The following is a 20,190-nucleotide window of genomic DNA, read 5'->3' as shown; positions in this document are numbered from 1 at the left end:
AACGACCGAACGATTAGAAGGCTGTGTCCTCAACCCCTTAATAAACAAACAGCTTAGACCACACCGCAGTAGATGGTATTATAGATGATCCTCGTGAAGCACCTCATCGCAACTGGTGAATGGTGCAATTAGCCAGGTTTCTCAATAGCGATGATAATTACTATCATCGCATTTCAAATACACTAGAGTGAAGTCCATTGTTGTTAAAATAGCCCATTGCTTCGCCATCCATCATTCCGTGAATATAACATTCTCCGAGGAAGGTATAGAACCATTTATCATCTTCTCGATTAGGCTGCGCGTTCTTCTTCCCTTCACCCGATCTCTTTTTTCCAACTCGATGATCGTCAAGGATCTCTTCGACAGTAGCCTTTCGTTTCTCGGACGCTTTCTTACGCTCCTGTAGGCGCCACTTGCTCTCCTTGATAGCATGGTGACGGTCCGCCTCGCCCATTTCACTGAGACGAATCCTCTTGCTCCGCCCATTGTCTCTGTTTCGAGGAACATCGCCATTCGGCTCGCTTCCTGCGGTCTGTCGGGTACCGTTGACTTGCTGATTAGGCACACTAGGGGGTTGTGCAGCTGGAGGCTGCGTTTGAACGCGCCGAAGCAGATCTTGCTCTCCCGGAGGCATCGTCGGTTGGGATTCCTTCTTTGACTGCATCCTTAACCAGACTTCGAGCTCATTTCTCATCTTGTCATCCAGCTCTGCTTCAAGTCTTTCCTCCAGATCACGCGTTTGGCGCGGAACTTCATCCTTCCATTCTAATATTTCTTTCTCCTTAGGATTTAGTTTCGGCATTGGTCTCCCACGCTGTCTTCTCTCTTTGTCTTCAATTACCTCTTTCATCCTCTCCGACTCTTCGCATCTTTCACGGTAGTGTTGCTTCCGCTCTTCTACCCTTTTTGATCGACGCTGTCCTGCTACCAAAGCCTTTTCCACTGCATAGAGCCTATCATAGCTTGCCTCCTCCTTGATTTGCTCTTCCGTCTTAGGTTCAGGGCATTGTCTCAAGACGACCGGGACGCTGCAGCCATATAAGATACAGATTTTATCGCCGACCTTGGCATTCTTGTTAGCAATACCAAGGTGGCCAGCCTTCGTCTTGATCAACGAGCGGTTCCATATCACTGCTTGTACTCTGCGGCAGAATTGGGCAATGATGGAGTTTCGCTCGTTGTGTATCAAGTCTCCAGTGTTGACCGCGCCACCACCAATACCGCCTTTAATGACAGACTCTTTACATGCTTTCGCATAGTATACTGGCGGATTTCGCCCATCTCGTCCACGATCGGCAACTATAGTGCGCCAGAACTCTGGCGGTGGCTCGTCCTTGTTCGCTTTGCGAGGTGTTTCCCAGTTTGCTAGCTGAAGCCACTCTTCAGGGATCGCGCCGTTCTGAGAGGCACTTTCGATATCAGATATCTCATCCAAAACGAAGCCCTTGATATACATGCTGAAATGTGGATTGCTCTCCATGTTCATTCGGTCTCTCCAGGACAAAGCGTCTAAGTCGACGCCCCTTGTTAGAGCAGCATTGTAACTACGTTGACCTAGCATCGGCATTCCTACTAGAGTGTCGGCATTTTTCCTTGACATGTTTGGGCCTGTCCTGCCAGAGGTCGGAAACATTGCAAATGGTGCACCCGTTAGCTGTGGCACCCATGACGGCAGTGGAGGCATTTCCTCTCTGACACCGGTCTGTATATTCTGAGTCGCTTTGGGCTCAGGGGCCCAAGGCCGGCAAATGATGTCGACAGCACGAGACGGTTCGGATGTTGTGATACAGAACTTGATGAAATCCTTGCAGACCTCTGTGTACGAGCGTTGGTAGTCGACCACATACCTTTTCCGTTCAGTCCAATGCTCAAGTGCCTTCTGTGTCTTGACATGAGGGATCTCCGGTCCCTCATCGGCTGCATATGGCGTTGTGTCCTTGGCAATTGCCAAGAGCGAATAGACGACATCCCGTGGCTCGGTCACATCGAATGTTGACAAGCTTGATACTAAGTATTCGAGACTGAGCAACGGCCGCCTTGATGATATGTCAACCTCCCTGTTGTTCAAGATGTCGCCCGTCTTTCTATCGCGGAACACCTTTCCAGTGGCCTGCACGAGGAGACTAGCCCCCAGCTCCGAGACGTACTCGAACCATCCAGGGACGTGATAGAACCGCGGGTCCTTTTGCATGACTTCAGACAACCGATGAGTCGCCGTTTCCACCTCCACGAAGAGCTCTACAGCGACAGCAAAGTCCTTCCAGGGAATTGTGTCTGGACCACAGTAGACAGTGGCCTGCTTCGCCAGAGCAATCTCCTGGACCACCCACCGCCGTGAAAACCATCGACGCTGCATCAAAGTCAGGAGACACTGCCACTTCTCGGCATTCTTATCGTTCGCACACAGTTCATCGAAGTTCTGCAGCTGCATGATCTCCTCTTTGATGAATTTGATGGCTAGCTTGCTGGAGTCGGTGGCCTTTCCAAGCCAGACGCACACACGCTCTGCGAAGCTGTAGATCTTGGCCATGTTTTCGACTTGGTGGTTTCGCTCTGATGTATTGTCTTGGTCGATGCATATCGCGTCAATCCACAGGTTGCGACTTTTATCTGGGTAGCGCAGGTACTTGAGTGCCCAGACGAGCTCGTCCGACGCGCGCTTGCGCTGGACTTGGTCCTCGGTCTGTAGCAGAATCTGGTGGTCTTGTTTCCCGTCTTGTGGCCAGCACCAAGAGAGGGCTTCATATTCTATCTTGCGAGGTGTGCTTTTGGTCGGGTCATTGGAGGGCATGTAGACGCCATCGTCGCCTATCTCTGCTTCGAAGAGCTGACAGTAGACGTTGGGGTTGGAGTGGTCTCCCGGTAATATCTTAAGGAGTCTAACGTTTTTCTTCAGGTTCCGAAGACTTTTATAGGAAAATACCTCGTAGTCTGTTTGTTTCTCGTTAAATGAGACGATTCGAGAGTCCTTGTCATCAATCTCGAAGGCATCCTCACGGTGAGGCATGGTGGAAGAGGACTGGATTACAAAAAAAGAAGGTAAGGAGAGTGGTGAAATGCCAGCGAATGACTTACATGGTGTTTGACGATCTGTGGCGCTGGAGTGAGAACGCGCGACATTTATGTCCATAATCTCAGCGCCTCCTGCAGATGTCAGGTGCCACACCCATTCCCCTTACAGTAACCTACACCTCAAGTTGAAAGTTCTTTAGTAATTGCTTTTGCCAATGGGCGGCGTCGTTCTCGGCTAGTTCACCGCGAGGCTGCGACCCAGATCGTCGCCGGTTCGCCGTGCTGCAGGAGAGTAGCCCAATATCCCTGTCGTTAGATGTCATATGCAGACGAGAACCGCGCTTGTGGTCATCGAGATGGATGGGAATCCCCACTCCTCGTCTCATGAGATTTTGTTCTGTTGGAGGTACCTGTACCTGGTTTGGTGTTGGACATTAGCCGCAATCCTTGGCAAGGCTGCTGGCCTCGTTGTACTCCGTACCATTCCCATGGTGTGTGGGATGTGCGGACTTCCCGGAGCTGCAGCTGAAAGCGATCCAAGAATAGGAACGGCATTGGACGCTTTCTACTCCTTCACGAGGATAACAAACGTTGATACTTCGAGAGCCATAGTACCAAGTCACGAGAGTTATATACCTATACGCATCAATGTCTGAGGACTCTGTTTCTTTGCTGTTGCTCCCTCAGTTGCGTAAAGCTATTAAGCACTCGTTGAAAAGGTTATGATACCCTTGTCGAGCTACCTTTATTGCCCTGACGGAGAAGTACCTTGATTTGTTGTGCGCTCCAATGAGCTATTGACGCCACAAGGCCCCCATCTCTTGCCACCCCAACCTCCTCCACGGGGTATACATCAAATGGATTAAGATGGGCAGGGCTGCTATTGGTATAGTGAGGAATTGCTTTTTGGGCCCAGTACCACTGCGGCTGACGCGCGATGCGACCTAGGTTCAGCAACCCGCATCAAGCGTCTAGAAATTGGACATGCGAATCAACAGGCAACAAGTAACTCAATCGGTGATTTGACTCAACCAAGTCATCTCTACAGACTACCCAAGGTAGGGGTGGGGCAGTAGCGCCATCATTTCGGTGTGTATAACAGGAACTACAGTGTATTGTTGATGGCCAAACTCGCCAGCTCAGAGGGGACGGCCGACTTAGGAAAGGTGAGGTTGCCTTGTTCGCCTACATCCCGTACACAGAACCTCCATGAGTTCACAACATGCCGAATATCCGTCCTTCCGTTCCCAGGGCGCTTCTTTCGACCGGTCATACTCGGCGCGCCGGAGAAGTCGTTGATCGAGTCTAGACAAACAAGCAGCACGATGTCTTACTGGCCCAGCTATTAAATCTACTTCGACGGTGAATGACGTCGTCTAGACATCTGCCTGAAAGTCGCGCATCACTATTGAGCGGCGAAAAGACTCATGTAGATACCCCAGCCAACACCGGCCAGACTGCCGATGAGGTTTCTGCCTTCGACGCTCTTGACAAAGGCAAAGTTGACCAGACTCACAAAGGGCCATAACCTCAACCCCGCCGACATGATGCTGAAGAACTCCGCGTGGGACTTCGCGACGATCGAAGTCCAGTCAACCCTGCTGTAGTCAATAGACTTGCCCGAGAGCAAGTATGCGACGCTCCCTTCCGGGCCAGCCAAGTGCTCGGGTCGGCCCGACATTGCTTCTTTGATGGAGTGGATGAACATGGAGAACGCGAAAGTATTGACAGCGGCGCCAATGGACTGGTCCAGGACGAACTTGATCAGAGTGTTCTTGATGTTTAACTTGGGCTCGACTAGACGTCCCTCCTTTGCCTCCCTATCAAGCTCCTTCTCGTCGCCCTTGGCGGCCGAGGCGAGGGCCTCATTGGTAGGGCTGACATGAGTCGCCGGAAAGCTCGATTCAAGGAAATCTTGCCTGTATCCTGTCAGTGCTGCCTAAATCACAGAAGCGTGGAATTCATCGCCACGTCCTTGATACTTCAGAAGACGCAACTGCCGAGGCTTCCTCGTAACTTTCAAGATCCTTACCATAAAAAGTTTGGCGGTGTGATGATAATCGTGAAGAGAAAGAATTGTAACACCGGCACCCAATCTATGACAAATGCAGCCTGGACCAGATCTGTTAGCAATGGAAGGGAGATGGGATGCCGCATGAGCTCCCGATCGAAGCGCAACTGAATGTCTGGAGAGGAAGACGGGTACAACCTACTTCTTGCCTGTATGCCGTGATAGCTTGAGCGAGAATATTCGATGTAGCACTTAGAACGGCTGACTGCACCGTCGCCGAGACAATTGGAGGCAATGCCATATTCTCTTCTGAACTCTTTGCAAAGCCTTGATATAATGTTGACTGAATGAAGGCAAGTAACTGCCGAAGTTGGTGTTTTACAAGAGAAGACGTGGCCTTGGCAATGTCTTAGGCGAGCGGACTATCGCACGTCTGGCTGGTGACGTCAAGCGAGTCTTTGAACACGGTCTTTTGAAGGCAAATCAACAGCATTAAAGTGCTGCGACGGCTTGCCTAAATATCCAGAATAATAGAAGGTGAAGATGACACCTGTTTGATTGATGGTTTGATAGGAGGATGCTGGTAGGAGCGGGTCAGGCAGGCCGCCGACGTTCGGGCTTTTCTGGCTTAGGGCATCTTTGGTGGTTGGTGAGCCTTTCCCGATTGCTTAACAAACCTTTGACTTAGAAACGAGACTCAAGCACTTCAAAATGGCTCTCAACCAACCATCCTGTCACAACCCCCCAAGCATCTGGCCAGAATCGCCATTAGGTCGTTATGCTACGATGAGATACAACCCGACATAGATCTCACCGTGAAGTTGCTCCCAATATAAGCGGGCGTAATAGAGTACATTGGCGTTTTCTTTTTCCTAATTGTAAATGGTAATATACATGGTTCATTGTGATCGATGAGTTTCACTATCATTAGTTCGTTTTTGTACAGGTTCCTCTAATGCTATCATGGTTCCCCGTATGCGTCCGTCCTTTTTGCATTCCAATTTCCAGCCGTGCGTGCACTGATGGCCCACGAGCCTCCTGCAGGTGATTATGCCCTAGTCAATATCCACATGAAAAGGAGTTGGATAACGTAAGAGTAGAAGAACAGGAACTGCGTGCGTTGGCTGCGCTTCGTCCTTGTGTCCGTCTGCATGCTTCCCCCACTGGCGCCATTGGTCTCAGGAAGTAGGACGTACTTCAGAGAGCGCATCTAAATCAAAGTCAGCTTAACTCAAGCCAAGAGGATTGTGGAGTTGACGTACCAGGAACAACGAGTTCGCCAAGAAAGTGTAGATGAACACCGACCAGCCTACCCAGCCACCAGTGCCCTTTCCGGCATTTACAATCTCCGCTACGGCGATCGTGACGATAACGCCGACAAACTTGTAGCCGGAGTATGCAACTAGATCCAAGAGCTGCGACGTGTTCGAGATGCTGAGAAGATAGCAGCCAAGGTATAGGATCAGAAGCTCAATGATAACCACCACCAGCGCGGTTGTCGCTGTGTACCCTAGCAGCTCTGGCTGAAATTGACCACGGAGACCCGCAATCAGGGTGGACAGGAGGATGTAGGTAACGAGCGACATGACGGGTATGTACATGTCTGGGCTGTTGATGTCGTCTCTCGGCGGAAGATACCACCCTTCTTGTCCATTGGGCCCAACAGCTTGCTTGCGCGACCATGGCTTATGGCGCCAGGGGAACAAGACGAGGAAGAGTTTGTTTATGACGTAGTAATTCGTGACATTGAAGTAGTGCTTGAGTGCGGACACGTTGACATATCGATTCACCTGGGCAATCTGTTAGCTGGAGCGAAGCTGTATCGAAACTGGCTGGTTCGTACATTTTGCTCGATGTATTCCTGTCCTTGCTTGAATGCGGTCTGCGAAAAATGCGCCGCGACTTGCGCGGCTGGGTCGTTCATGAAGTTGCCATATTGTCCAAACATATTCCCTGCTGGCATACCACCGGCCTGCTGCTGCTGATATGGGCTGCCATAGTTCTGGGATTGCGGCTGGGATCCCACAGGAGGCGGAGGGGATCGCAGTTGAGGGACGGTAGAAACGTGTTGCGGGACGGGATGGTGAAGCGGCGGAGACTGGCCGTAACTTGAGCGCTGCATCGTGAAGGTCGGAAAGAAGAGAAAGGCGCCGAGAGTTGTAGATTGAGCACAATCACAATGTCATGCCAAAGAGTAGTAATAATAAAGGAAGGAGTCCAGGGGTGCAAGCTAGAGAGAAGGTGGCTGTCCCCAGGCAACAAGAGATCGCGGTGTCTTTGACATGTGTCTTGAATAGAAGCTGTGCACTGCACTACCTAAGCGGCGACTCCTGATGCTGTCATTTTGGCCTGTTAGCGCGGATAATTGGTGCTTCCGGCGCCTATCAGTGCACCAAAGATGGCCTTATCGGAGAAGCCACCACACCTTCGGCGCCACCGAATTGCGTAGGACCTGCCAGACAGGCCCAGATCTCTCTCACCATCCTACCACCAGCACTTCTCTCGTCGCCTTCCTCTCCTCTCCTCTGCCCAACAGAATAACCCGATTGTGCTTAGAACTCGATGTGCTGAGCTTGCAATCGCCATGTTGGACACCTTCGAAATTCTCACCACCTCCGGTGTGGTGCTGTGGTCGCGCACCTATGCGCCAGTCAATCCATCCATCATCAATAATTTCATAGCGGATGTGTTCATCGAGGAGAAGAGCTCTACGGGAGGGATTAAGGAGACCAACTCAGCAGCGACCAACCCACCCTATAAGACCGAGCAGCATACTCTCAGGTATACCTTCGTCAAGGAGCTGGGCATAATATTCGTTGTATGGCTTTACCCCTACGATGTCTGTATAGTACGATGGAGATGCTAACTCGGACCTACAAGGCTGTCTACCGATCACTGCTTCACCTATCCTGGATCGATAAGCTGGTAGATAACATCAAGACGATCTATGTCAATCTGTACGGCGACCAGCTCACGAAGCCGAATACCACAATCGTCGAGTGCAATGGCTTCGACGAGTACTTCGACCAGCAGCTACAAGAGCTAGAGAAATCCAGTAGCAAGGGGGATGCCAAAGCTGGCGGTGCCCCATTCACCGTGCAGGATGAGAAAGCCTCCGGCAACTTCGGCGATGAACCGCCCTCCGGTCTACAATACAGAGGTCATAAGGAGGACAAGTCGGCCGACTCCACACCCATCGTATCTCCGACGACATCCCGGCCGTCCACCCCGGGAGGTGGCCACCTCGTCACAGCCAAGGGCGGACCGATCGCAAAGATTTCGCGAAGAGCGAGGAAGGCGCAGCACAATAATTCGGCACCGGCATCATCGGGCGACGAGTCAATAGGCAGGCGGGCGAAGAGCTCCAAGGCTGCGAAGAAGGGTCGCAAGTGGGATGCGGATGGTTTCGCTGACGAGGAGGATGACGTCCAGCTTGATTACTCGGCCGCGAATGCTATTACCAGCGATAGTGAAGCTGAGGCACTTGGTCGATCGACAGCCCTTGAGGAAGTTGACGCATCAACATGGGGTTCAAAGACCAAGGGCAAATTCGTCCTGAAGGACTTGGGCGATGAGGTGCACTCGATTTTGGCGGAAGCAGAGGCTAAGAACGCTTCCTCGAAGCCAGACTCCGCAGGCGGATTACTTGGCTCGTCGCTTAGCACGATTGGCGGACTGTTCCGGAATGTTGTCGGTGGAAAGACGTTGACGAAGGAAGAGCTCGATAAAGCCATGAAGGGCATGGAGGACCATCTTCTACGGAAGAATGTTGCGAGAGAAGCCGCTGTGCGGCTGTGTGAAGGTGTTGAGAAGGAGCTTATTGGCGTGAAGACTGGTAACTTTGAGAGCATCAACACCAGGATACAGAGCGCCATGGAGGCGTCGCTCACAAAGATGCTCACCCCAACCTCCTCCCTCGATCTTCTTCGTGAGATCGACTCAATTACCGCACCATCTGCGACTTCACTGCGCAAGGCACGTCCGTACGTCATCTCTATCGTCGGTGTCAACGGCGTCGGCAAGTCGACAAATCTGTCCAAGATCTGCTTCTTCTTGCTGCAGAACAAGTACAAAGTGCTCATTGCCGCCGGAGATACTTTCAGGTCGGGAGCTGTTGAGCAGCTTGCTGTGCACGTCCGCAACCTGAAAGAATTGACGGTGCGAGAGGGTGGCAAGGTCGAGCTATACCAGAAGGGCTACGGCAAGGACGCCGCCACCGTTGCCAAAGACGCCGTGACCTTCGCGGCTCAGGAGGGATACGATGTCGTGCTCATCGACACGGCTGGGAGACGACACAATGACCAGCGTCTCATGTCGTCTCTGGAGAAGTTCGCCAAGTTCGCAAACCCCGACAAGATCCTCATGGTTGGCGAGGTGAGTAGCCCCCCTTTTTGCCTTCACCTTACATTCTTCATCATGTCTAACACTATATTCCTACAGGCTCTGGTGGGCACAGACTCCGTCGCTCAAGCTCGGAACTTCAACGAAGCGTTTGGGGCAACGCGCTCCCTGGACGGGTTTATCATCTCCAAGTGCGATACCGTCGGCGACATGGTCGGCACGCTGGTCAGTCTGGTCCACGCGACGAACGTGCCCGTTCTGTTTGTGGGAGTTGGACAGCACTATTCGGATCTCCGCAACTTCTCGGTGAAGTGGGCGGTCGAGAAGCTCCTCAGTAATAATTAATGACAAAGCGTCTTATGAGTCCGAATCATATCTCTTGACTCTCTTGCTTCAATTCCATGTGATATGTCAAGGAGTAACTTTGCGTAGTCATGTCTAGCCTTCTACAATAACGACTCCTAAGCATTAGGTTTCCAGGCAAAAGTCGAAACGAACACATGTAATTCGCTGCCCCTAAAAGGACGAACATATAAGGAGTAGTAGCGGCAGTCTCATTAAAGGTAGCTAGGAGGTAGGTGCAGCCAGCGATCCCGTAAATCCCAACCCGACATTCCAGAGCATTTCTTATATCACCAAATGCAAATTAAGACCTAGGAGTATGGTAGCCATATATGTTATCATCTCAACGCGTAAGATCGTGGTGCGATTCTCTATCATCAGCGGAGCAGAACTCTACACCCATTCATCACAAAGTCCATCCCGTCTTATCCATCCCATCCCAAGCCACCAACACTCGTCAACTCCTCTCTTAGATTGCTTCATCCCCAGAAGCCTCAATCATCATTCCTTGAACAGTAAATTAACTGTTCTGTGCCGCTGCCCGCTACTCTCTCGACTCCTACCCAGTTCCTTCATTAACAGCAAAAAACAGCCAGATCAAAATTCCAAACTGGGGTATCCACCAGTCTAAAAAGCCCAAAAAACAACAACACCACTGCGTCTGTCTCTCTTCTCTTAACAACGCTCGCAGACAATAACGATGGATGTGAAAACAGTAACAGTTGATAGAAAGCAAGAAACCACCAGTGCCCGTTGTATCTTTCCCATTCTTACGCGCCGCCGCGGTATATATAGGTGAAACGGCGAGGAAGCCCGGAGGGGTAGAGTGAGAATTACGCCTGGCCATGTCCATTTGTGCATATCGCAAGCAAGTGTTTGTCGTAGCAGTGTTACCGCCCAAGCCTTAGTCTCTAACCCGTTTCGCAAAGAATATCCGTCCATAACATTCGTCTCCATCTTGCGCGCATATCAAGTTGAACCCAGAAAGATTCGGATTATTCCCAGCGAACCGATGAAGAGGACTCATTCACCACCAGCGAAGGCCAAGCTGACCTGCTCGCGGCGAGTTAGCGGGTCTGCGATGTATTCGAAACGACCGGGATGGAGTGGGCATATTGGCACGACAGCAAATGACCAAGCAATACCTCCTTGAAGGGAGTACCAGTGGACAAGGACGCCATTTCAAGTCTAGCCCTCCGAGTTCGAAATCAAATCGTGAGTGAAGTCCTGCCTAAATCGGCAGACCGCCGCATCCGAAGAGAAAGCCAGAAGTGCCTCCAAGTATATATATGTGCAGGCTCAACAGCCCACTGTATAATCTGCAATTTGGTATCAAAAAAAAGTGGTGTATCAACAGCGACATAGCAAATTAGAAACCAAGATCAAAACGCCGATGTGCCGAGTCCGTGGATATACGGACGTGGTGATATAGACCTTATCTTACTTGGCCTGAGTAAGCGAGGATATGTGCTCCTAACAGCTAAGCCATTCATTTATCTTCATGCGACAAATATGCTGGCTTGGTGGCCGAAGTACACCCAATCTGCGAATTCTCAAAGAAGCATCCCGAAGACGCTCGAAAGTTCGACTTGTTGAGGAAATTAGAATCCTCTAATCCTAAGCGATGCATATGAGCATGAAGGAAAACGAGTGGTGCCAGGCAGTTGAGAATGAGCTCTCAGAGACTCATTGTCAACCACTCCCACTCTTGAGGTCCAGCTCCAGTGCCACCGGGGTTCATCGTCAAACCGGGTTGTCCACCCGGCATCGCGCCCATCATACCTGGTCCGACCATTGGTCTTTGGGTCATTCCAAAGCCGTTGGCCAGTCCAAGGTTTGCTGGATTGGGCATTCCAGCAAACCCATTGTTCGAGCCGAGTGATCGGGCGGCCTCGTTCGAACCAGTGGAGTTCTCGGGGCTGTCGATGTCCATGCCTCCTATGGAGTCGCTGGCGCTCTTACTATGCCGGCGCTGACGTTTTGACGCCATAGCAATCGTTCTCGGCATAGCAGCGGCGCCGGGACCAGGGGCTGTCTTTGGGGGAGCGGCTGCAATTGGGACAACGCCCTTTCCACCCACGACACCGGAGGACGAACCTGCACTGCCGTGGTAGCTGGTCGGCGTGCTTCCAGCAGTGTTTCCGCCAGAAGCCGGTCCACTAGCAGGGCTCGCGCTGTCCAGCACACTGCCATCACGAGTAGCAGACGGCGGTGTAGCTGCCTGCACTGGAGCAGGAGTTGCCGAGAGAGCTAACGTCGAGTTCTTGCGGGTGCTTGTTCCAGAAGCATTGTTGGAGGCAGAATTCTTCTTTCCGGATCTTGTGCTCGTCCCGCTAACCGGCAAGGTAGCACCAGAGCCCCGATTTCGCTTCTTGATGACATCCGTCTTCAAACTAAGCGGCCGCACAACGCCGTGTAGCTTGAGGAATAGACCACAAGCATTGCAAAGCGGTTGTCCCTCCGGATTACGCCGCCACAACGGGGTTGTTTGTGTGAAACAGTTTGTACATGTTGTTGGTGCGTTTCCATCGCCTGAGTTACCGGCAGCTTGCAAGTTGGTTGATGAACCAGGCTTTGAACCGGGAGGAGAAGATGGTCGGCTAGGGGTGACAGACGAGAAGCCCGAAGCATGAGCTCCGTCTCCCTGCGGAGAGTTCGGGTTTGAGTGACCGAATGGTCCACGATTGACGGCTGGTGTTGACGCTGTCCTTGGGATTTTCTGTCGCCTATCCCCGCCTTGACGGAAGGACTGCGACTGCGACCTGCCGAGACTACCGGTTTCCCATTCGCCATTTGCATCGACATAATCTGTTGTAGTGCCACCAATAGTCACCTGTTTCCGTGGTGGTCCGCCAGGATACCTTGCAGCTTGAGTGCTGAACTGACCTGGCAGAGATGCATCCCACTGCAAAGCGCTGGAAGACACGGGCATGCCCGATTCGTCTAACTCGGAAGGCGAGAACTCGTGTGCTGCCATCATCAAGTTGCGGTCGGCAAAGGCGCCGCCCTCTTCATCGCCCTCGTCCGAGTCGGCACCGAATGTGAACATCCCATTCTCCATCATGCCGACGCCAGGCGACCGGACTGGATGTTCTGATTGAAAGACTTGAGTGGGGTCGATGTGACCGAATGAACTGGGAGTAAAGGCGGAGGAGGGATCACCGCCAGCAGTGGTGGTGGGGAACATGGAGTTGGGCGTCGGCGCATTGTACATGAACTGGTTCCCCATGGCGTGTCCGATTGAACCAGAGCGGAAGCCCTGTTGTCTTTGAGTCCGCGCATCCATGGAGCCAAAGTAGAAGTTCTCGCCGTCATTCATAGGATGAGGCGTAGAGACGGCGGACTGGTAGGCAGAGCCCGGGGGCGAGTAGTAATCGGCGGGCGCTACTGCCGATGAGGGGACGGAGTTGCTATTATACAGGCTGGAGGAGAAAGGGCCATGAGGGACCATGGGAGAAGTGGATGGAGAGAAGGAGAAGTTCTGCTGGAAGGGCCCTGCAGAGGTAATGATGGGATCATTCTCCATGTGGAAGGTATCCAATGGGAAAGGAATGCCTGCATGGTTAGGAGGGTGGGCCATGTTGCCGTTGTGTGCCTGGTCCAGAGAGTATTCATGGAGATCAGCATCGGCATCCAGCTCGTTCGTGAGGGAACTGCTGTTCACTGCGGGAACATGAGGCGAAAAGTCCGCAGGACGTTTGCGAGTCTAGGAAAATGGCGGGTGGTCAGTCATATTTCATTATCAGCGGCGCGAGAAGAGGAGGAAAGAGGGACAGAGATAAGTGGCAAGACGGCAAGCACGCAGGCTTATATAGTCTCATAGATAAGGCCATTGGCATCCAGAATAGGCTTAAACTTACACGTCGCTCGTCAATACTAGTTTTCCTGTGATGTCTAGTCACATAGCCGAACTCATCTTGATTCCGCTGGTGATGCGGCGGCACTGGCACGGATTGGGGAACAAAGTGTTGTGAGCCTTCCTTGCGGGATTTGATGGGGATGGCGGTCGCCTGTGAGTGAGACCCGCGCTCCGCATCATGCTTGGTGGCTTCCGGCGACGGCGTGGCCACGAAGCCCGCCGGGGTAGCAACATTCTCGGCGACTATGAAGTCGTCGAGATTCATGGGCTCTGGCTGTGAGAGGCTCTGCTCAGAAGTTTTGCGCAATTGTGCGATTCCACTGGGGGCATTGAGAGTAGAAGTAGGATGGGTGTTGGTGGTGGTGTTGCTCCCGCCGCCGCCAGTGTTGGAGGTGGTAGCGGTAGCGGTAGCGGTAGCAGTAGCATCAGCACCACCATTACTACCAAAAGTAGCCCCGGTGGTGGTGCGACCGAGCCTTGGGGAACCGAGTTAGTACGGCGCAACAATGGGATGATTTCATAGCAAAAAACGTCAATCCTACCTGGCCTCTTCGGTTTGCGCCCGTTTTCGCATGTTCAGGTGCATCATGCGCCATGTTAGGTTCTCCATGCGCTCTTGGTTTGGCAGCATCTGCTTTGTCTTGCTGAAGAACCGCCATACCTGGGTCGCGAGCGGATCCTGTCGCTGCAGCTCCTCCGGGCTGTCGCTCATGCCTGCCATGCCGTCATGAAACGTCGGAAACGAATCTGTCTTGAAGAGACTGTTCTGCGCCGAGTGATATGTCGAGTCAAGATCCCACCGGAACTCTTGCAGGCTTGCGCTCAAGTCGCCTGCACCGCTGTCGCCGCTGATCGAGGTCGTGGTGCCGTCTTGCTCTGGTTTGAGGGGCCCGCCATCGGCGGATTCGTCCACGTCCATGGGCCGCCGGGGGAATCGGTAATCGTGCTCTGTGGTTGTGGGATTCATAGACCTCGACGGACTCGACGTCTGGATCGGTGTCGCTGCACTGGTCGCCATTGTGGTACAGGCGGGTTTCTTGCGCTGTCTTCCTACTCGATGGTCGCGAGGAAATTCGGGGGAATTACGAGAGCTGTAATTTTCCCCACGTTCCGTTGGCCGCACAGGCTCGGTGCTCTCAACGCACAAGCCGAGCAGCACGTCCAGTCGCTAGGAATTAACGTTAGACGCTGTGGCCAACAGCGACAGCGAGCTTTGTGGGATAAAAGAGGAAGAGGAGGAGAAGGAGGAAGAGAGAAGCAGCACTCGTGTGAGGGGTGCTCTGGAGACACTGGATTTGCTTTTACTCGATCGATACTCCTCATCAAGCGGGATGTAGCTGCTGGCTGGCTGGGCTGGTGTGTGTTCCCAGGATTGGATTCGTGTTGGATCCAAGTTGCGAGTGTCGGATGCTCAAGGTCACTGGCATTGGTCCTGGCCACCGGTGGCCACTCTCCCACTACAACTCTACACTTCATACTGGGACACTACACCACACTACACTACTCGTGCTGGATCCTGGGCCCTGGGTACAGGGTACCACTGACTCCCGACGGTGGTGGCAGGCTGTCGCTCGGTTCTACTCTACACTAGCTAGACCAGACTGCTGTGTACTGCATAGTATGTGTGGGCGGAGGTGGTCGTGGTGGTGGAGGCAGCAGAAAGGTCTGAGGGTGGTGCGTGCAGGCCACTCGCAGCAACTTCCGGCTTGCCTGCAGGTCAAACGCTACGCTACCCTGCGCTACGCTACTCGTACTCTCGCAGGCCATGAACCTAACCTAACCAAGCTCAGCTTAGGGGAGAGGCAAGCGGGCGGCCACTGCTGCAGAATGAGAGAATGAGAGGAGCCCACAGAGCCCGCAGAGCCCGCAGTGCCCGCCCTCGACACCCGGTCCTGAGATGGGCCCTCGTTCATGTTCACGCTACCTGGGGGTAAGCCTGGTGGTGCAGCACGAGCGGCGCAAGACAAGCTGTACCATCGACCGTGGTCGCGGTGACCCTGTCCGGCCTAACGTGCTGTGGGCGCGGCCTGCCGACCAATCCTGCCACTCTCAATCCACCGGTGGAAGCAGGAGGGTGGATCTACAGCGAAATTATTATTAGCGGCGGTGGGGGAGAGGGAACGGCCTTCTAGGTGTGTGGCTGTCGAAGGTCTCACCCTTCGCCCTCGAAAAAAACCCTCCCTCTACTGCTGGCATCGCAGCTTCATTTGCGTAGAGCAGACATACTCTACTCTATACTATGGTCTAGCCTCTAGCGCAGGCTACTCTCTTGTTAGTGAGACGGGGATGGGGCTGCCCTGGTCTATTTGGAGGCTATTCGGAATAATGGTCGCTGAACCATCCACTCCCGCGCATTTCATCTGGCTTAGACGGCCGTTTTGCTCCTCGGTCGTCGAGGAAACCATGCTTCTCAAAAAGCGGGCGGGAGGGACCTCGTTATGCCCTGGGCTGACGACATAGCTTCACGGTTCTGCCATTGTGAGGGGGGTTGGACGTTATATCAAAGCGTAGATAGACCAGCCGATCTTGATAGAAGTCACGCTACTATGGGGAGATTCCGCGGCCGTAATCCCGTCATATTCTACATCTGCACATAGGCAGAATTCTGGACAGGTGGGAGTAGGAGAGCGATGTGCAGGCGGACGGGATGGAAGAAGGAAGCCAACGCAGGTGAAGGTGGGAATGATGGCGAGACTGGGAAGATTTGGAACACTGCACAATGCTGCACGAGCACTGCGGCAGGGTCGAATTGCGAAGGGGGTAAAGCGTGGGGAGCCCCAAAGTACGGAGAAAGTAGTCGGTACATGTGGCTCGAGGCCTGTCCTCGCTTGCCCTGCACGAAAGTCAGAACCCAGAACGCAGGAATTGGAATGGAACGACAGACCCCTCAATCGCCCGCCCTCCATCATCCCCAAGTGTGGCCGGTTTTCGGCAGGGATTGCATACGGGACTTAAACACTTGAGTCGAGGTCGGCCAGCCTTCTACCAAGACGCGTCGTTGGTTGGTCGCTGTGTGGCTGCTTCAACTTCCCTGGTGCGTGTGGGCCCAAGAGTCTAAGGCACTTCTAGCTCGATCCCCAGCTGTGGTCTTCTTCCGCCCGCCGTTCGCTGCATGCTCTTTAAGAGATGCTTATGGTGCTTCATCGGTCGAACCCGTTCACGGAGATGCTGGAGGGCTCCATCACGGTGGATCTATCGTTGACGCGGAGGCGAAGTCTCCAAGGAGAAGCAGACATTTTCCTTGCTCTGTGTATGCATCCCGAGGACTCAGCAGGGTCGAGCTTCGCTCAATTACGGGTCACCGAGGATAGCGACTCATGTCTCCGTTCGGCCTCGATGGCCATCTCCAACACCACTACCCAACAAGTCCCAGCATTTGGGTGGTGCCGCGGTTGGCTCGCCCATGTTTGCCTCACGGACCACCTCGGAAATACCCAAGTGGGCACCCAATAGCACTAGGGTGGACGGCAATAGGTCTTGATGTCCACCGTCAGGGAGCGGTCGCAATGCCAGAAAGGACCCTTAAAGCGCTGACTTACACGCGACAGGGAGAGGGGCACGCGGCTGGGTGCTGCTCAAGCTTGGATTCCCTGGCTTCTCTGGGGGTTATGACGGGATGCTGGACGAATCTGTCAAGACCTGAAGCAGATCGACATTGCCCCGTGCAGTTACTCTATAGCACTGTTGGCGCATGAAACAAACAGTGACCTCGTTCGCATTGTCGATATCGGGAATGTCCAAAAAGGAACATTTTGCTTCTGTGTGGCGGTTCTTCCAAACAAATACATAGCTAGCCATGCAGTTACTTGCTCATGCCGCCCTCCTTAGATCGGAGGCAAGGCTAAGGCCATCGCAAGTCAAGTTACGCAGAGCCGGGGAGAACGGGAGGGATCGCACCTGGATTTTGACCAACCATATCTCCTCTGAATACCAATTTGGTACATCTAGAACGAGCCTCATTGGCTCTCCACCCGGCGAAGAGGGTCGCCAAAGGATTCCCTGTAGCCGGGCCGCGACGTGGAGTTTTTGCCTCGGCGCCGTGGAGCGTGTAAGTAAGATAGATCCAGTGCTAATACGGCTTGTGATAGACTCGTGGTCGAGTGATCTGGCGTTTGCCTCTTCACTTACTGGTAAGGGTAGAGGGCGGGCAACCTCGCCAAGGTACTGACTTGGCTGTGTACGACATCCAACGGCACATCCCACGCTTTCGTGGGGACGGCAAAACGCCTGGTAATTCCCATTCATCCGTGACGCTCGGGTACAATATGTGCGGCAGAACCACAAATTAATCGTCGCGGATGCGAGTTACAAGATGAACTTCATCCAGACTAAGTCTACGTACGCGCGGTCTTTGGATTTTCGAACCTACCCTTTACATCGTTACTACCCACTCAGGATCTATCTAGATGAGTGAGAGGCAGGTTGTTTCCTGGGTCGGTGAAGAGTCACCGTGATTTCGAGAACGGGAGGAGCCTCGCAATATACCTACCTAGATCAGCCTCAGCTTGGTAGCCCAAACTCACGAGACGACAGTGAAATGCAATAGAATAAAATGGCAAGCCACGATGCGTACGTACGTCGACAACACGAGATACCTACCAACCAGTTTGCGTTTTAGAATCGGGTCTCGCCTTCCGTCATTGCAGCAACGGGCATGCAAATGCAAGCCATCTCATTTCTCACAGAGGAAAGAACAAGTGGGTAGCCGTACTTACTTGGTTGGAAAGAAGGAAATGGCATCCCATCCCACTTTTCTCAATTGCTCTGGTTTTCGCACTTGACTTGTATGAGGCAACAGCACACCCTGTTCTGACCTGCGACCCTGCACGGGCGTCGCTCCTATTTTGAGACCATAATCTTCCAATGCAACGCCTCTACGGAGCATTGCTATGTGTCGTTTAGAGTATATTCCGACCTCCCTTGGCCCTATGAAGCTATACAATTGCAGGACCGGGTTAGTAGCACTTGCACCTTACAGTTAATTCTACGGCACTCCTGGGCCATTGATGAGGCGCCAAATTAAACACCACCCCAACAACAACCGGTACCGTGGCTGATGAATCGCTCTCCTCTTCCCAAATCCAATCTTCCCACGCGTCGCCCTTGCAGGAGTCCCGTCTGCCAATGTTTGACTGTGGATTCTTTCGGTCCTTCATGTCCCTGTCGCTTGTTAAGAATGACGATGATCACGGTGATGGGCAGCGACGGCGGGGTCTTAGTTCGATCGCTACCCTCGACTACATGGCACTCGCTGCGCGCTGACGACTCTCTGTGCGAAGATCGCTCTCCACCACCTAGCGGACCCTTTGCAGTAACGAACGGCGGCTCTCGTCTTTCTACAGAAATGTGACCGTCCAGTCCAATCTCACCGTCGTCGGGGTGAGATGGCTGCCGTCCTGCCTCACCTATTACGACATGGATACCCGCGAATAGTAGAAGAAAGGCATTTCCATTAGCAGAGCAAATGAGGTTAACAGGCCGTGAGATATTGGGGGTCCCAGTATATATTGGCCTGCAGCTCCAGACCTACAGTGTCCAGACGGCTGTACTGCATAGAATGTGAGGGGGTATAAGCGCAACATAGCAGCGGGGGCCCTTCGACCAGGATCGCGAACGGCGTAGCGAACAAGTACCCGTTACACACATGGCCAGGGTCACTGCATGCATACATCCATGCATTGTGCTGACCCCCACGAGGGCACATGAAAAGAGAGACACACGCATCAAGTGTCTCGATGCACCCTCTCAAGCCAACCGCTCCCGCGCTTCTCGTCTCTCAATAAAGCAAATCCTGCTTCACCACCCTTCAGTCTCGTCGCAGGATCCGTCTGCGCATCAAATGCACAAGGGGACACATCGAGCGTCGATTGATGCACTACCTCTAGCCACCCTAAATCATATAGTGGAACTATTCCGGGCTTGGACTGAGAATTGCTGCAGCTGGTGGCCATTCTCACTGACTCAAAGGGATCAGCCTCCACGAGTCAGAAAGCTAAAGAGGACGCAGGGGTGGTCCAGAAGGCGAACCCAAATCTACGTATGTTCGCGTGGCCGCCCCACTGCCGGCATCTTCCAACTGGTTTAGCATCTTAGGCCTGTCTAAGCCTGGCGTTCAACTCGGGAGATGTAGCACGGTCCCTCATCGATATATGCTACCATCATTGGCCAATGCTGGGGAGCGCCATGCAGCTCAAAGAATAGCTTCGCCGGGGATATGGCTAAATTCAACTCTGCGTCTCAATTCTTCTAACCGCAATGGAAGGGACAGCGCCGGCCACACTACCTGGATATCAACTAGTCGAACTCCAGCGCCTCTAGAGATGGAAGCACTGGCTCATCGCCAGTATTGGTTGTGTGACTTTCCCGCCTCCTAGCTATGGAATGGTATGTCGTCCTCCCGTGGGGATCTGCTGGACCGGCAGCAACCACGTCATGTACCGTGATTGTGGTGTGGTAACGCAGCAGCTTGACATCCTAGCAGAGGACTTACAATGACGAAAGATGGCTGATACGGATCGCTGGTCAACGAAGATCCTCAGCCGCCGAGTGCATCTGGATATGTCAAATGCTCGTTCGTTCGGTCAGTTGCAGTGTGCTGTGCGATAGAAACAAGTGCAGAGGCGCG

The 20,190-nt window shown here is 53.0% G+C and overlaps 5 protein-coding genes across 5 annotated transcripts; 1 reads left to right on the top strand and 4 right to left on the bottom strand.

Moving 5' to 3' along the window:
• Window positions 1-163: 163 nt before the first annotated feature.
• UCRPA7_5702 (putative ankyrin and het domain protein) lies at window positions 164-3,007 on the bottom strand (the record flags this gene model as incomplete). Its single annotated transcript, XM_007918246.1, has 1 exon — window positions 164-3,007. One exon carries the CDS (start codon window positions 3,005-3,007, stop codon window positions 164-166), a length of 2,844 nt encoding a protein of 947 aa, XP_007916437.1.
• A 1,410-nt stretch (window positions 3,008-4,417) lies between these two features.
• UCRPA7_5701 (putative integral membrane mpv17 pmp22 protein) lies at window positions 4,418-5,047 on the bottom strand (the record flags this gene model as incomplete). Its single annotated transcript, XM_007918245.1, has 2 exons — window positions 4,418-4,951; window positions 5,045-5,047. The coding sequence occupies 2 exons, from the start codon at window positions 5,045-5,047 to the stop codon at window positions 4,418-4,420; spliced, it is 537 nt and encodes a 178-aa protein (XP_007916436.1).
• A 1,024-nt stretch (window positions 5,048-6,071) lies between these two features.
• UCRPA7_5700 (putative hrf1 domain-containing protein) lies at window positions 6,072-7,145 on the bottom strand (the record flags this gene model as incomplete). The annotated part of the gene is made up of 3 exons (XM_007918244.1): window positions 6,072-6,233; window positions 6,286-6,813; window positions 6,867-7,145. The coding sequence occupies 3 exons, from the start codon at window positions 7,143-7,145 to the stop codon at window positions 6,072-6,074; spliced, it is 969 nt and encodes a 322-aa protein (XP_007916435.1).
• A 462-nt stretch (window positions 7,146-7,607) lies between these two features.
• UCRPA7_5699 (putative signal recognition particle receptor subunit alpha protein) lies at window positions 7,608-9,709 on the top strand (the record flags this gene model as incomplete). The annotated part of the gene is made up of 3 exons (XM_007918243.1): window positions 7,608-7,804; window positions 7,873-9,397; window positions 9,464-9,709. 3 exons carry the CDS (start codon window positions 7,608-7,610, stop codon window positions 9,707-9,709), a joined length of 1,968 nt encoding a protein of 655 aa, XP_007916434.1.
• A 1,675-nt stretch (window positions 9,710-11,384) lies between these two features.
• UCRPA7_5698 (putative nitrogen regulatory protein area protein) lies at window positions 11,385-14,484 on the bottom strand (the record flags this gene model as incomplete). Its single annotated transcript, XM_007918242.1, has 4 exons — window positions 11,385-12,099; window positions 12,655-13,412; window positions 13,567-14,041; window positions 14,108-14,484. 4 exons carry the CDS (start codon window positions 14,482-14,484, stop codon window positions 11,385-11,387), a joined length of 2,325 nt encoding a protein of 774 aa, XP_007916433.1.
• Window positions 14,485-20,190: the final 5,706 nt, after the last annotated feature.

This window comes from Phaeoacremonium minimum (assembly GCF_000392275.1).
Source record: "Phaeoacremonium minimum UCRPA7 unplaced genomic scaffold PA7_03_scaffold_428, whole genome shotgun sequence".
Taxonomy (NCBI): Eukaryota; Fungi; Ascomycota; class Sordariomycetes; order Togniniales; family Togniniaceae; genus Phaeoacremonium; species Phaeoacremonium minimum.
This window is presented reverse-complemented; position numbering and strand designations above follow the sequence as displayed.